A 14,588-nucleotide genomic window follows, 5' to 3' on the forward strand; every position below is an offset into this window, starting at 1 on the left:
ATTGGGTTTAGATTTGGGGGGCTAATTTATAAAATGTTATTGTTGTGCGCGTGTTGAAAAGACACAGTCACACTCTCACACACACACACACACACACACACACACACACACACACACACACACACACACACACACACACACACACACACACACTGGCGACGAGTCGACACACACACACACACACTCACACACACACACACAGCCAGGCGGCAGAACATGCGCAGTGGCGGTTTGTGCCATATTGGAATGAGGTCGTGCAACTGAACTGAGCAGCAGCAGAGCACAGGCGGAAAGAAAGCGGACGGACCCCCCGAAAAGACACTTGAAAAACTATTTTACGGGTAAGTCGAGCATCCTGCGACTCAACATTCACACGCAGGACGACGTGGGCCAGCGATCCGTGGAGGTGTTTGGTAATTTGCTTTTTATTTGGGCTTTTTTCCCGTCTCTAAAAAAAAAAAAAAAAAGAGAAAAAAAAGATGACTCGGGATCTCTCGGGTCTCTTATAATGCAACGCTCGCTAGCTTTCTCTATCGTGACGTTGAAACACGCTAACTTGACTTGATCACAAGAGGCGTCTTTTAGCATACATGTGCGGTGTCCCCCCCCCACCCCCACTACCGACCAACGCGCACCTTTTTGGAGGACACATGTAGGCCTGTGTGATAAGACGTGGTCATCATAATCGCATGATGATCATGAAATGATATAATCGCACTTGCTCAGTGTTGAAAGTTAAGACCATGATGCACGTAGTCTCTCTCTCTCTCTGCCTCTCTGCAAAGCCGCGGCTGCTGAAATGATATGAATGCTGCGGTGCGGTTATTATTATTTATAAGATTGTATAGCTGTCGCTTTATACCGAAAAGAACAGATTCCGCAAGAGAGATTCTTGCGCCGGGGCGATCGAGCGACGCCCGTCAATACTAGGCTACACAACGGTTTTGTGTAGTCATTTAAGGAAAACAATCTACGCGGAAAGCCGTGACAGATCGTGTAGAATGAATTCCCTTTCTGTGTATAGGCTATTTTATTTAATTTAGATGTGATGGTCTTACATAATGAAGGTTGCAGGAAACAATAACCAACCAACCGTGCAACTTAATATTATTTTTTAATTCACTCTAGTTTTTTTTACCAGAGCATATTGACTCATTTCCACACTCACTGGCTTGTTGTAATATTAGCAACCAACCCATTCTCTTCTTCGGGTCCAACTTCCCCTATTGTGCAACTTGAGTGATCCTCCTGGCTGGCACCGAGCGACACCGTTGTACGGACGGAGTATAATTCGACATGCATCCCCTCACTCACTGACGCGCCAAAGAGACCCCAGCAGCTTCTGAACCTTGTATCATGACATGGATTCAGGACCCTGGCTGGACCCCCCCATCTGAAAATATGTAGTGCCATGATGTGACCCCCGGCATTAAGCTACAAGATTTGTGCTGTAAAATGTTTTTTTTTCAACATTTTTATTTATTTATAATTATTTTAAGCAGATTTCCAAGCTCTCGATTTTGCTGGGAACCTCCTCAAGGACCCCCAGCCAGGGGTCCCCGCCAGACCCCACTTTAACCACTTAAACCCCAGCATCCATATATGGTGGGGAATGGTTTGGCTGAAAATTGACATTGGACACAGTTATGCCAGTCAACCGTATAGGGTTTTGTAGTAGCAGTGGAATCACTGCAGTTTGACGTTGAGTTCCATTGCCAGCCTTTGTTGTCGGGAAGCCCATTCTCCTCTAATATTAATACTTGATTTATTACAATGTACAAGACCCCGGCCGCTGCAGTTCTAACAATAGAAACCACTCATGATAGTGTTTGCTCATTTATGGAAAAAAAACAGACCTCCCAGTCACTTCATCTCAAACCGTGTGACATTTACAATGCTGACATTAAAACCTTTTACTGTACGTAACGTCATGCATAAAACTATAGCATTCTTGTGTTATCAATGTCCCAGGTCAAATCATGACTGAACGTACAGTTGATGTAATATTATTCCTATAGTAATTTCTATTGCCTCGTTTGGCTTTGTGTTTGCACTTCTTAACCACCATCCATTTCGATCATATATAGCATTTCCTGCGGGTGCAAAATTTGGCTCAATACAAACTAGTGTGAATGCTCAGTAGCTTTGCCAAATATGATGTGATCCAATATACACAGTGTGTGCAGGGGGGGGGATAGGCTGTCAGGATGATGCCATTTTACTTGACAATTAATTTGTCGTACAAATTATTGCGATTATTAACAATGTAATGGTATTTTTGATTGATTGAAATATTTATTAACGGTTTGCAGAATTACAGTACATTTCAAGCACAAACTCAATACAAAGACTGTTAACTGTGAGTGGACGACCCAATTAAGCCTTACACTTGTTTACAAGAGGCTCCACCTTGTTCAATTCATCACATTTTTGGCATTGAACGTCTGCCTTTTAGGATTCGTCAAACAAAAATCGCTCAGGGAAGATAGCGTCCATCGGGTGGAAACCTCATTATGTCCAAAACTGTTATGTTTAGGGATACAATAATTTAAAAGAAAATGGCAAAAGTAGCTGATCTGCAAGCTCAAAACGTGTCGCTTTGCATTGCCTTTTGATGCTTTTTGTGTGACACTGTAGTACTGTAAGCTATGATCAAGTAGGGCAGGGGTTTTCAACTGAATGTGAACGAGGTGAGGGACCACCACTCTGACTAAGAATCAACCTGGGGGACCACCGTTGTGTTGGGCTGAGATTAGTGCTTCAGTAACACTTGCTATGCATCCTATACTACATGTCTATACATATCCCTGCACTGTCTCTCAACCAATGGTCTAATGGTCTCCATTATTTATTTGGCACCTGAGCCACAGACTTACCCATTGATGAGATGTATCCACTCAGACCCAAAACTTTGAATGTTTTGTTGTCGGTTGGATACGATTTTGTCCACAATTCCATGCTGCATTGATGTTGGTAGGTATAGGAGAGACGACAGGCAAACGTTGATCAAAATAACAATTCTGCTACATTCGGGTCTATTTGGTTTCATTTTACACTCCCAAGAGTTAAAGATCTAAATAAGGGTCCATTTGGTTACCAACTCTCCATCATTTAGCTGTTGACCACATGGAACCCCCTTAACCCATTTTGACCTGAGATCAGATTCTAAAAATGTCTTCTACATCCGACAGTTTTCTGAAAAAGCTATGTTTCTAATATGTCAGTCGATTTTTCAAAAAATAGCAGACCTACAAGCTCGTAGAGCTTGTAGATATAAGATATAACAAAGATACAGCAAAGATATAACAAACTTAAAGCTTATAGCATTATAACTTTCCTCTTTTCCTCGGAATTGAACCCGGTTTCCTGCTAAAGTGCTGCATTTTTTTTTACCATCGGAGTCAGCCTGCTCGCTCGGGGGATAAATTGAATCTTGACCATCAGGTCAAAATTAGTGTGAGATCCAGTGCCTAGGTGAGACGTGATATTTGTGTTTCGCACACATATCGTTGAAACCTCATTATTCTTTGTTTGTTTGTAAATGAACGACCTTGCCTACTTCATCACACTACAGCATCACAAAAGCTTGTGGATCTGCGTAATGTTTTTGAATCCTGAAAAGTATTCCCTTGTGGACATTAGTAAATCCACTAGTCGACCTTGTTGGTACTAGTTGACTAGTTGATAAGAAAAAAAAGTTTATTTTTTTTATTTTTCCCCCGATTTTGTAGGCCTCAAGATCAGGTATATTATAGTTATAGTCACCATGTACACAGTTTTTCAATGTACAAATATTTATTAAAAAAAAAAAAGTTATTTTTTTTAATTTATTTTATTTTTTACATAATAGGTAGTTAAACAACTAGTCGACTAGTAAACTAGGCAACTAGTCAACTAGTAAAAATGACTAGAAGTGAATGCCCTAGTGGACACTTTCCACCCGACATAGATGATATGTTTGTAGCCCTTCTTTTTCTAGTTCCATCATCGCAGCTATAGTCTAGCTGGTGATGCAGAGACAGAGAGGAGAGCTGCTGGAAGAAGCTGTGGCTTGTGTTGTGTGTGAACCCGTTTTATGAAACAGGGAAGTTGTGTGTGTGTGTGTGTGTGTGTGTGTGTGTGTGTGTGTGTGTGTGTGTGTGTGTGTGTGTGTGTGTGTGTGCGTGTGCGCGCACGCGCGCGCGCGTGCTTCAAGGCTGCTATAGCCTCTGTTCTGTTCAGTCAGTGGAGCAATAGCAGACATCTTATGCAGCAAGAAGTATTCCAGGAAATCTCCAAAGCTCATTGCCAGAAATTTCAAAAGAAAGGTCTCAATACATACCCCGGAATGACGTGCGTGTGTGCCGAATAAACTACTACTGAAAATATATTTTGTTAGGTTTATTAATCCTTTTTAACCAAATCATATCACTTACCCTGCCTCTAAATATCAATAGTTATGCTGTTGGAATTGTATCCAAGCAGATAGTTACTATCTTCAAGTGGTGTTGGTAGTTGTAGACACAACTCCAAAGTTGTGTGGTGGTTAGAATGTATAATATTGGCCTGAAGATAAGGATCAATGTGTTGTTATATACTAATCCCTCCCAACTTGGAGGACCTCTGGAAATGCCTCCAAGTTGCTCTTTTCATCAACGCTTATGTTTGGGAGTCTGACCCCCCCATAAGGCGCTCGCACACACACGCGCACACACACAAACAACACAATGAGAGGAGCAGATGTCCCCAGAAGTATAGTAGAATATGATACATTTGACATAGTTGGGAGGACCATTTAACTGGTCCTCACAAGGAAGACCGTGTTAAAAGATTTTTCAGAGATGTGTTTACAACAAGACATTTAGACTAGGTTAGCTTTAGGTGTTGAAATTAGAGTTAAAGGACCACTTCACCACTTTTCAACCTATCTTCATATAATAGGTCCTCACTAATAATCATGATAAAATGGCACAATTTCTTTCTACTCGGTCTGTGTCTCATAGGAGGGCTGTGGGCAGTTTACAAACCCGTCCACCAGTGACATCATCAATGGGGAATCCAAGCTAACAGAAACCGCAGGCTTTCTAGTCTTGAAAAGTTGCAATGCGAAAAAGGAAGCCATCGTTCTCACGATGATAAAAATCTAAACATTTTAGTAAAAAACATCTTGTTTAAAAAAAATCTGCCTAACGATGATGTCACTGGTGGACGGGTTTCCGAACTGCCCACAGCCCTCCTATGAGACACAGACTGAGTAGAAAAGAATGGTGGTATTTTATCATGATTATTATTGAGGACCTATTACGTGAAGATGGGTTGAAAAGTGGTGAAGTGGTCCTTTAAACAACACATTTATATACTAAAGCCCTAACCACACCAGAGGGTCGCCATGCAACTCCATGCATTGGTGTGGTTTGTTTTGTTGCAAGGAGTGGCAGCAGGATGTGGTTTGGGCCAGTGTCATGCACCTCAAAATAGCAGAATCATAAGCTTGCGGGGCATTGTGAGCTTGTAGATCAGATTTTTGCAGCTTCAGATTTCACTGTAAAAACTTTAATGAAATTGCGAAAATGACACTCATAGAATCACTGTATACTGATGCCCTCACAAGCAATACACATTTCCGTGCGAGTGGATGTTTTAACAGTTTTTTGAGTGGTGTAAACCACTCCTACAACTGGCTTTTGTGTGCAGAAAAAATGAGCATGGTTGCTATGTTCAAAATAATTTCTGACGTAATGAAATCACACCCGGGTGAACTGGATGACCGTAGCAACCATGCTCATTTTTTCTGCACAAAAAAAGCCAGTTGTGAAATCACATCCGGGTGTGATTTCATTACGTCAGATCAGAGCTGATCAGGCTATATAATACCTTACCTTATATAATACCTCACATCGGACAAAAACTCCAGCTGAATCAACTTCATAGTCACAAATCATCACATCAGAAGACGACCCTACCTAGCCAAACGTCAGACCACAGCTGATCATGCTATATAAAACCTTACACCACTCAGTTCACACGGGTGTGATTTTTTTTTAATACGAAATCATGGAGAAAAGGAAGAGACAGAGTCAGGGGCGACGGAGTCAGGGGCGACCGAGACGGGGAGTCTCGGGGTCGAGGGTGAGAGGCGGCGCTGATCCCCAGAGGATCGCTGGGGTCGCGGCGGCCGGCCGGTGGTCATAAGGCTGTGTGTGTGACAGCGGCCCGTCTTTAATGGAGACGTCAGATGTGACAAAAGGCCTTGACAGGCCAGCTGAATGGAGGTGCCGTGACAGAGCAGCTCCCCTCGGCATCCCCATACACCACGCTCATCACTATTGTCATCTCCCATCGCTCTGGCCCTCTTCACTATTATACATGCCCTCTGTCTCTCTCTCTCTCTCTCTCTCTCTCTCTCTCGCTCTCTCTCTCTCTTTTCTCTCGTTGCGTTAGTTAGTTTCATGTCTTGGTGTGGTGATCTGTTTAGACACTAGACAGATGCTAGGTTTGGTGTTGTTTATCTGGTATCCTAGTATGTTTTGCACTAAACTACACATGTTGTATTTTCAATACGGTGACGATAAGCAAGCTTATCTTTATTTTATTCATCTTTTATTTTTGAGGAGCGCTAGCCCCTCCTATATTCAGCTATTAGTGTAGATTTCCGTACTATACACAAACATTAAATTCCCATTGACAATAAATGGAGAATTTTACGTCATAGTGTCTGAGCAAATAGACATGTTTATGTCATAATGATGTAGGATGATAAGAGCGCCCCTCACTTCACACGGGTGTGATTTTTTTTGCACTCTGATTACTTGACCATTTTCTTTTGTTGGTTGGGGTTTAACTTGCCCTCCATAAAGAGTATGAAGCAGGGTGTTCATTTACGAAGTTAAAATGTGGACTTACTGCAGTAAGAGATTTCTGATCGACAACAATGATTAGCATCATGGGTTTTTCAGAAAACTGTTAGGATTTAGTCAAGACATTTGTAGAATCTGCCTCAGGTCTTAACCCATTTTGGGCGGAAACTCCTTTTGGTGTTTCTAGCATTATGTTACACTTTAGCTATTATAGCAGATAAAAATAGCAGATCTACAAGCTCATAGCGCGGCACCGAGTGCCTTGTAGGTCTGCTATTTTTGAAGAATCGTGAAAATGTGGCGCAAATATTTGAATATATATTCTTTCAGAGCGAACGTTTTTAACTCAAGTCTTTGCTTCTGGGAGGTCCCTGGAACAACATATTTTCAAATGGAGGTCGGTGGCCAATTACATATATTTGTGGGGGTCCTTGACATGAAAATGTTTGAGCACCACTGACATAGAAACAAAGGGTTTTTCAGAAAACTGTCAGGATTTAGAAGGCATTTGTAGAATCTAACTTAGGTCTAAATGGGTTAATGTGTTAAAAATGATGGTTGCGAGCTCCCTTTTTCGAACCTAAATTAGGTTTGGAAGAGATATTAACATGGTCTAGTAATAGGGTTCCCAGTCAGATGGAGACCATCTGCTTTCTCACTCTGGTGGTAAATGTTGCCTCTAATGAATGATAGATATAATGCGCCGTGCCATTTTCTCATTTTATTCACTGCTTCACATCTTCTCTATTGATTCAAGTCCGGGAATGGAGGGATTGCTTAGAATATTAATGCCACGGATGGCAGCTTTTATCTCTTGGGCTGTTAAGATTACGTTTATAAAGAAAAGAGCAGACAAAACTTTGCTTTGGGATTTTGGCATGGCTTCATAATAATGATTGAACGTTCATATTCATTTCGAGTTTCAGACGAGACGAGATCTATTAAACATCTTTCATTTCTAAAAAAAAACAAACAACTTGGGAATGTATCAAATTCAATTCAATTTGAGTTTATTTCTTTGCCGTCGTTTTCTTGTTGTCTTGTCCAAATTGGGAAGCGTCCCTTAACAATTTGAAACAGAGTTTCACTAGTTCACTCTTGGTTGGTTCCAAACATTTCTACCTTAGCCAACAAAACCCACTGATGCACCTAGTAGGGAGTGGGACTATGGATGTACGCAGATCAAAGAAACAGATTGTCCACAGGATCAATGTCATTTTTGTTTGTAGTTACTTTCCTTTAAAGGTATATTCAGTGATTTCACTTCATTCAAATACCACTTATTATTATTTATTTTTTTGGGATAATCCTCCCTACTATAGAGTGTGCTGACCATATAAGGAGTTCCTCCCTGTCCCCAGTGAGCCCCTGGGGTCAAAAAACCCTAGTTTCAGTTTTGGTGGCGGGTGGCAAAGCCTTCATCCAATCAGGATGAGAGGGGCCTTCCTCCAATCATGATCGAGCCTTGGTGCACATGCTGTTGGCCTGTTGCACTTCCCCCCACTGTAGAGTGTGCATGTGCACATTTTGTTACCGGGGCGGACTGGGTGGTTTTCCAAATCACCCAAATCAATGCTCCTTTAAAGTGAAGTGATGGTACATTTACAAACAGCTCCTTCTGGCATTTGTCTCTTCTGTGTTGTCTGTCTGGTAAAAACTGGTTTGTCCACCAGGTGCATGTGTGCATCTCCCCAATCACCCAGGCCTACATATGCTCTCCGTCAATCAATTAGGCCTGGGGAGGCGTGCCCCTGGTGTCCAAACAGTGATTCAAATACATAATAGCCCATCAAACCAATACCCAATAATGCCACATGATAACTACAACAATTGTGATAATAATAATAATAAATACACATACAAAACACTGAAAACAGTGAGGATGGCTTCTACAACTAGTATAGTGTCTTCTGCCAAACTGTCCCTATAGTGAAAGAAAGAAAACGTGCATTTCTCTCTTCTGTGTTCAGTGTTATTACTGTAGCTCTCCTGTCAAGTGTTGGCTGCTGCAAGAGGGTTGTTGCATCAATTGTTCACTTATCTTCCCTAGAAAATAATCTACCTTTTTTTTCCCTTGTTCCTCCCCTCAGAGCTTCCAGGCGTGGCCGACCGTTAGGGGAGGGAGGGCGTGCCAATATGAAACAGGAGTCGCTGGAGTCTGGTAAGATATACATTTAATGACAGACTGCATGAGATGTACTGTATATACACGTAGGGCAGAAACCTCTTATCTGCATATAGAGATTTCCTGTGTTTGTTGTCTCCCCCCCCCCCCCCTCCCCCACAAATTAACGGTTACTACATGATCATACACAGAGTAGGGCTTTAAGCAACTAGTCGACTAGTAAATCCACTAGTGAAGTCGACCTTGTTGGTGCTAGTTGACTAGTTGATAAGAAAAAATCACACCCGTGTGAACCGAGTGGTGTAAGGTATTATATAGCCTGATCAGCTGTGGTCTGACGTAATGTCTGACGTAATGAAATCACACCCGTGTGAACTGAGTGACCATAGCAACCATGCTCATTTTTGAGTGGTGTAAACCACTCCTACAACTGGCTTTGTTGTGCAGAAAAAATGAGCATGGTTGCTATGTTCACCCTGTTCACCCGGGTGTGATTTCATACAACTGGCTTTGTTTGTGCAGAAAAAATGTGCATGGTTGCTATGTTCACCCTGTTCACCCGGGTGTGATTTCATTACGTCAGACATGATTTCATTACGTCAGACAGGCTAAGACCTTACACCACTCAGTTCACACGGGTGTGATAAAGTGTCTATAAAGTCAGCAAATTTGGTTGGTACTATTTGATGATTTATGTTATTTTTTTGGTACGAACAAACACGTGTGGACACGTAAACTAACAAAGCCAGTTGTTGGAGTGGTTTACACCACTCAAAAAAAGGGGAAAAAAAGTTTAGTTTTTTTTCTCCCCGTTTTTGTAGGCCTCAAAATCAGCTAGAATGCTAGATTATAGTTATAGTCACCAATGTACACCGTTTTTAAATGTACAACTATTATTAACCCCCCCCCCCCACACTTTTTTTTACGTAATAGGTAGGCCTAGTTAAACAACTAGTCGACTATAGTCACCTAGGAAACTAGGCAACTAGTCGACTAGTACAAATCACTAGCAGTGAAAGCCCTACTACAGAGTCACACAAAAGCACGGAAAAGTAGTGACGCGTTTCGAGCTTGTCGATCTGCTACTTTTGGCTTTTTTTTTTATTTGACTCCTGAAAAGTTTTGAAACATGTGATGTTGTAACGATCAGGCTGTGTGTCTGAATTGACCTCAACTCAATAATCTGACATACAGGGCTATCTGATGGTCCGTCAGGTCAAGGTCAAGCGGCCAGTTATTGACTAACACGTGTGTGTGTGTGTGTGTGTGTGTGTGTGTGTGTGTGTGTGTGTGTGTGTGTGTGTGTGTGTGTGTGTGTGTGTGTGTGTGTGTGTGTGTGTGTGTGTGTGTGTGTGTGTGTGTGTGTGTGTGTGTGTGTGTGTGTGTGTGTGTGTGTGTGCGCTCTTAGACGGGGACATGGGTCAGGATGCGTGTGATTTCAACTGGGACGACTATCTGGAGGAGAGCGGGGCCGTGTCTGTTCCCCATCACGCCTTCAAACACGTGAGAGCTCTAAGCAGTTGTTGATTTCGCACAAGAGATCCAGTATAAGTCATTTTACACTTGGTTGCATGCTGAAAATAGCCGATCTACAAGCTCACAGCGCGTCGCAGCTTGTAGATCTGCTATTTTCAGCAAGTGTTTTCAGCAAGCAACCTAGGTTTTCAGCTAAACCGTTTCATATCGATAGAGTAGATTAATTGACAGAGAATTCTGACAAAGGCAGACAATAGTTGGATTTTAATTGACGGACCACTCCGTCAAAGGATCAAATGTGTTAAAGTAGCTATAAGCAATAATATCTCAAAACCTTAATGACATTTTACTAATGACAAAGCTTCTAGGAAAATCTTTAAATGCAGATTGTGGCCCCTAGATGTGTCACAGAGACTCTCTTAGGGGCGCTAATATATTAAAGTCTAACTCATGTTGATTAGGTGATGTGATGGTGATGTAAAACAAACAGTGACAAAACAAACATTAAATTCTCTTTATTGTTAATGGCATTTAATGTTTGTGTTAGGGACGAGATGAGTACATTTTCCCTTCAATGTCAATGGGTTTTTAAAACAAACATTGAACTAAAAACAAACATTAAACTCTCTTCATTGTCAATGGCGTTTTTAAAACAAACATTGAACTAAAAACAACCATTAACCTGTATATAGGAGTGGCTAGCGCCCCTCAAAAATAAAAATAAAGTGATACAAATTTTGAGATATTACTACTTTAACCCATTTAGGCCTGACCTCAAAATTTAAAAAAAATCTTCTAAATCCTCCAGTTTTCTGAAATAAATATTTTCACGATTTTTCAAAAATATCAGACCTACAAGCTCGTAGCGCGCCGCTCGTAGCGCGCCACTCGGTGGCGCGCTATGAGCTTGTAGATCTGCTATTTTTCAATAGCTAAATTATAACATAATGTTTAAAACACCAAAAGGGGTTCCTGCCCAAAATGGGTTAAGTACATCCCTTGAGTAAAGGTACCTCATGTGCTTTCCTCCACCGTGTGTGTGTGTGTGTGTGTGGCGCGGTGCAGGTGGACCAGGGCCTGCAGACGGGCCTGAGCCCGGGCATGAAGCTGGAGGTGTGCGTGGAGCGCGGCCAGTCCTACTGGGTGGCGTCCATCATCACCACCTGTGGCCAGCTGCTGCTGCTGCGCTACGAGGGTTACCAGGACGACCGGCGCGCCGACTTCTGGTGTGACATCATGACCGCCGACCTGCACCCGCTGGGCTGGAGCCGCCAGCAGGGCAAGGTCATGAGGGCGCCCGAGGGTGAGGCGGCACACACACACACACACACACACAAGGTCATGAGGGCGCCCGAGGGTGAGGCGGCAAGCGCACGCACGCACACACACAAGGTCATGAGGGCGCCCGAGGGTGAGGCGGCGCACACACACAGGCACACACACACACACACACACACACAAGGTCATGAGAGCGCCCGAGGGTGAGGCGGCGCACGCACACACACACACACACACACACACACACACACACACACACACACACACACACACACACACACACACGGACACACACGAATGCACGCAAGGTTATGAGAGCCCAGGAGGGTGAGGGCGGCACGCACGCACGCACGCACGCACGCACGCACGCACGCACGCACGCACGCACGCACACAAAGTCATGAGAGCCCCTGAGGGTGAGCCGCCACACACACAGACACGCACACACACACACACACACACACACACAAGGTCATGAGAGCCCCGAGGGTGAACCGCCACACACACACACACGCACACACACACACACACACACACACACAAGGTCATGAGAGCCCCGAGGGTGAACCGCCACAAACACACACAAATTGTAACTTTACAATTTGTGTCTTTTTTATGCTTCGTAATCACAAATTGCACAGGGTTATTTAATAATTATTTCTGTCCAAATAATTTACAAAATAGCGGAATAAGTTGTAAGCTTATAGATGCTGCTGTTTTCGCTATTTTTGAAAAAAGATTGACATAATAATTGTGACAGGCCCTAGGGTGAGGCGCCACACATACACACGCACACGCACGCACGCACACACATACACACACACGCACGCACACACGCACGCACACACGCACGCAAGGTTATGAGAGCCCAGGAGGGTGAGGGCGGCACGCACACACGCACGCACACACACTCACGCACGCACTCACACATACACACGCACACGCACGCACTCACATATTGATTTCTGTATAACATAATTATACACCACCGTTTAAAATAGATAATTCAACTTTGAGTTAAAATGAACAGGCCGGATTTGACTGTAGTATACTGTATTTAATATTTTGACTGTTCAGTAAAACATGAAACATTAACAGTTAAATTTCAAACCTAGGCCTATATCCCATGATCTGCACTTCAATAAAAGTTGGACTCTGTGTGTGTGCGTGTGCGCGTGTGTGTGTGTGTGTGTGTGTGTGCGTGCGTGTGTGCGTGTGCGTGTGCTTGTGCGCGTGTGCTCGCGCGCGTATGTGCAACATCTGCTTCCAGGTGTGCGAGAGAGACAGAAGAACTGGGAGTGTCTGCTGGAGAAGGTCTTGGCTGAGGAGTGCAGTGCTCCTGCCAGCCTGCTGGAGCTGGTGAGGAGAAGGAATGGAGAGAGAGGGAGGGGCCCTGGAAACACTCACTGCAGCACTGTTGATTTTAGTTTTACTCTTAGTCGTAGCTTTCATTTAGTTTTTTAGTCACATTTTAGTCACCTGGAATGTCTTAGTGTTAGTCTAGTTTTAGTCGACTAAATGTCGTAAAATTTTAGTCGACTAAATATACAGTTGATTTAGTCAACTAAAATGTATGATGCCGTCGTAATAACTGTTTTTTTCACTTGCTGAAAATAGCAGATCTACAAGCTCAGCTTGTGATCAGCTATTTTCAGCATGCAACCAAGTGTAAAAGGACTTATACTGGATCTCTTGTCCACTAGTCCCTTCCAAACATTTTAGTGCAGTTTTTATTTGTTGACGAAATTGTCAGTATATTTAGTCATAGTTTTAGTCATCATAGCTGAGTTTTCATTTAGTTTCCATTTAGTTTTCGTCAATGGAAAAAGGTAGTCGACGAACATTTTTCGTCTTAGTTTTAGTCGACGAAAAATCAACACTGCACTGTAGCCCCAGTCTGGGCCAACGCCTGCCTGCCTGCCTGCCTGGCGGGCTTTGTTTGATTTACTTTTGCTTGTCGCCCCAGGATGAGAGTAGTGGTGTAAAGTAACTAAGTAGATTTACTAGTAGTAGTAGTATTGGTACTTTTACTTAACCCATTTTGACCTGAGATCAGATTCTAAAAACTCTGAAAAAGCTATGTTTCTGTGTCAGTGGTTCTTCGATTTTTCTAAAATAGCAGACCTACAAGCTCGTAGCGCGCCACTCGGTGGCGCGCTATGAGCTTGTAGATCTGCTTTTTTTCAATAGCTAAAGCATAACATAATGCTAACACCAAAAGGGGTTCCCGCCCAAAATGGGTTAAGTAAGACAATTGAGTACTTTTTCCATCACTGCCCCCATGCGGCACGGTGCAGACCGTAACAGTAACGGTTGTAACCCCTCCCCCATGCAGCCGCGGCGCGGTGCAGACCCCGTGGAGCTGCTGTGCGCCGGCTGCTACGTGGAGCTCCAGGACGCCACCGACCCCACGGCGGCCTGGGCCGCCGAGGTGGAGGAGAACGCCGGGGGCCGGCTGAAGCTCCGCCTCCTAGGCACCGAGGGGCTCCCCCCGGCACCGTCCTGCACCACCCTCTGGCTCTACTACCTCCACCCACGCCTCCACCCGCCCGGCTGGGCCAAGGAGCACGGCTGCACCCTCAGGCCACCCGCAGGTCAGTAACACCCCCTCTACTACTTTATTTTTAATTTAATTTGTACCTGAGGACGATTCATACGAATGTCTTCTAAATCTTGACAGTTTTCAGAAAAACCCATGTTTCTATGTCAGTGGTGCTCAAACATTTTCATGTCAAGGACCCCCAAAAATGATATGTAATTGGCCGCCGACCCCCATCTGAAAATATGTTGTTCCAGGGACCAGAAGCAAACATATGAGTTAAAAACATGCACTCTGAAAGAATATATATTCAAAGATTTGCGCCACATTTTCA

General features: G+C 43.5%; 1 protein-coding gene across 3 annotated transcripts in view; it reads left to right on the plus strand.

Moving 5' to 3' along the window:
• The first annotated feature begins 226 nt into the window (after nt 1–226).
• Nucleotides 227–14,588, plus strand: part of sfmbt1 (Scm like with four mbt domains 1) — a 39,162-nt gene continuing 24,800 nt past the window's right edge. For 2 of the 3 annotated variants that reach the window (XR_013790771.1, XM_079509850.1), the window contains exons 1-6: nt 227–341; nt 8,927–8,997; nt 10,370–10,464; nt 11,503–11,740; nt 12,986–13,074; nt 14,051–14,309. Coding sequence is in view for 2 of the 3 variants with exons in the window: in XM_079509850.1 (XP_079365976.1) it covers nt 8,973–8,997; nt 10,370–10,464; nt 11,503–11,740; nt 12,986–13,074; nt 14,051–14,309 (706 nt within the window). In the remaining variant the exon portion in view is untranslated. Of the gene's footprint in view, nt 342–368; nt 414–8,926; nt 8,998–10,369; nt 10,465–11,502; nt 11,741–12,985; nt 13,075–14,050; nt 14,310–14,588 lie in introns of those variants that run through there. The other variant, XM_079509851.1, reaches the window with a different exon arrangement.

Source organism: Electrona antarctica (assembly GCF_951216825.1).
Source record: "Electrona antarctica genome assembly, chromosome: 9".
NCBI lineage: Eukaryota > Metazoa > Chordata > Actinopteri > Myctophiformes > Myctophidae > Electrona > Electrona antarctica.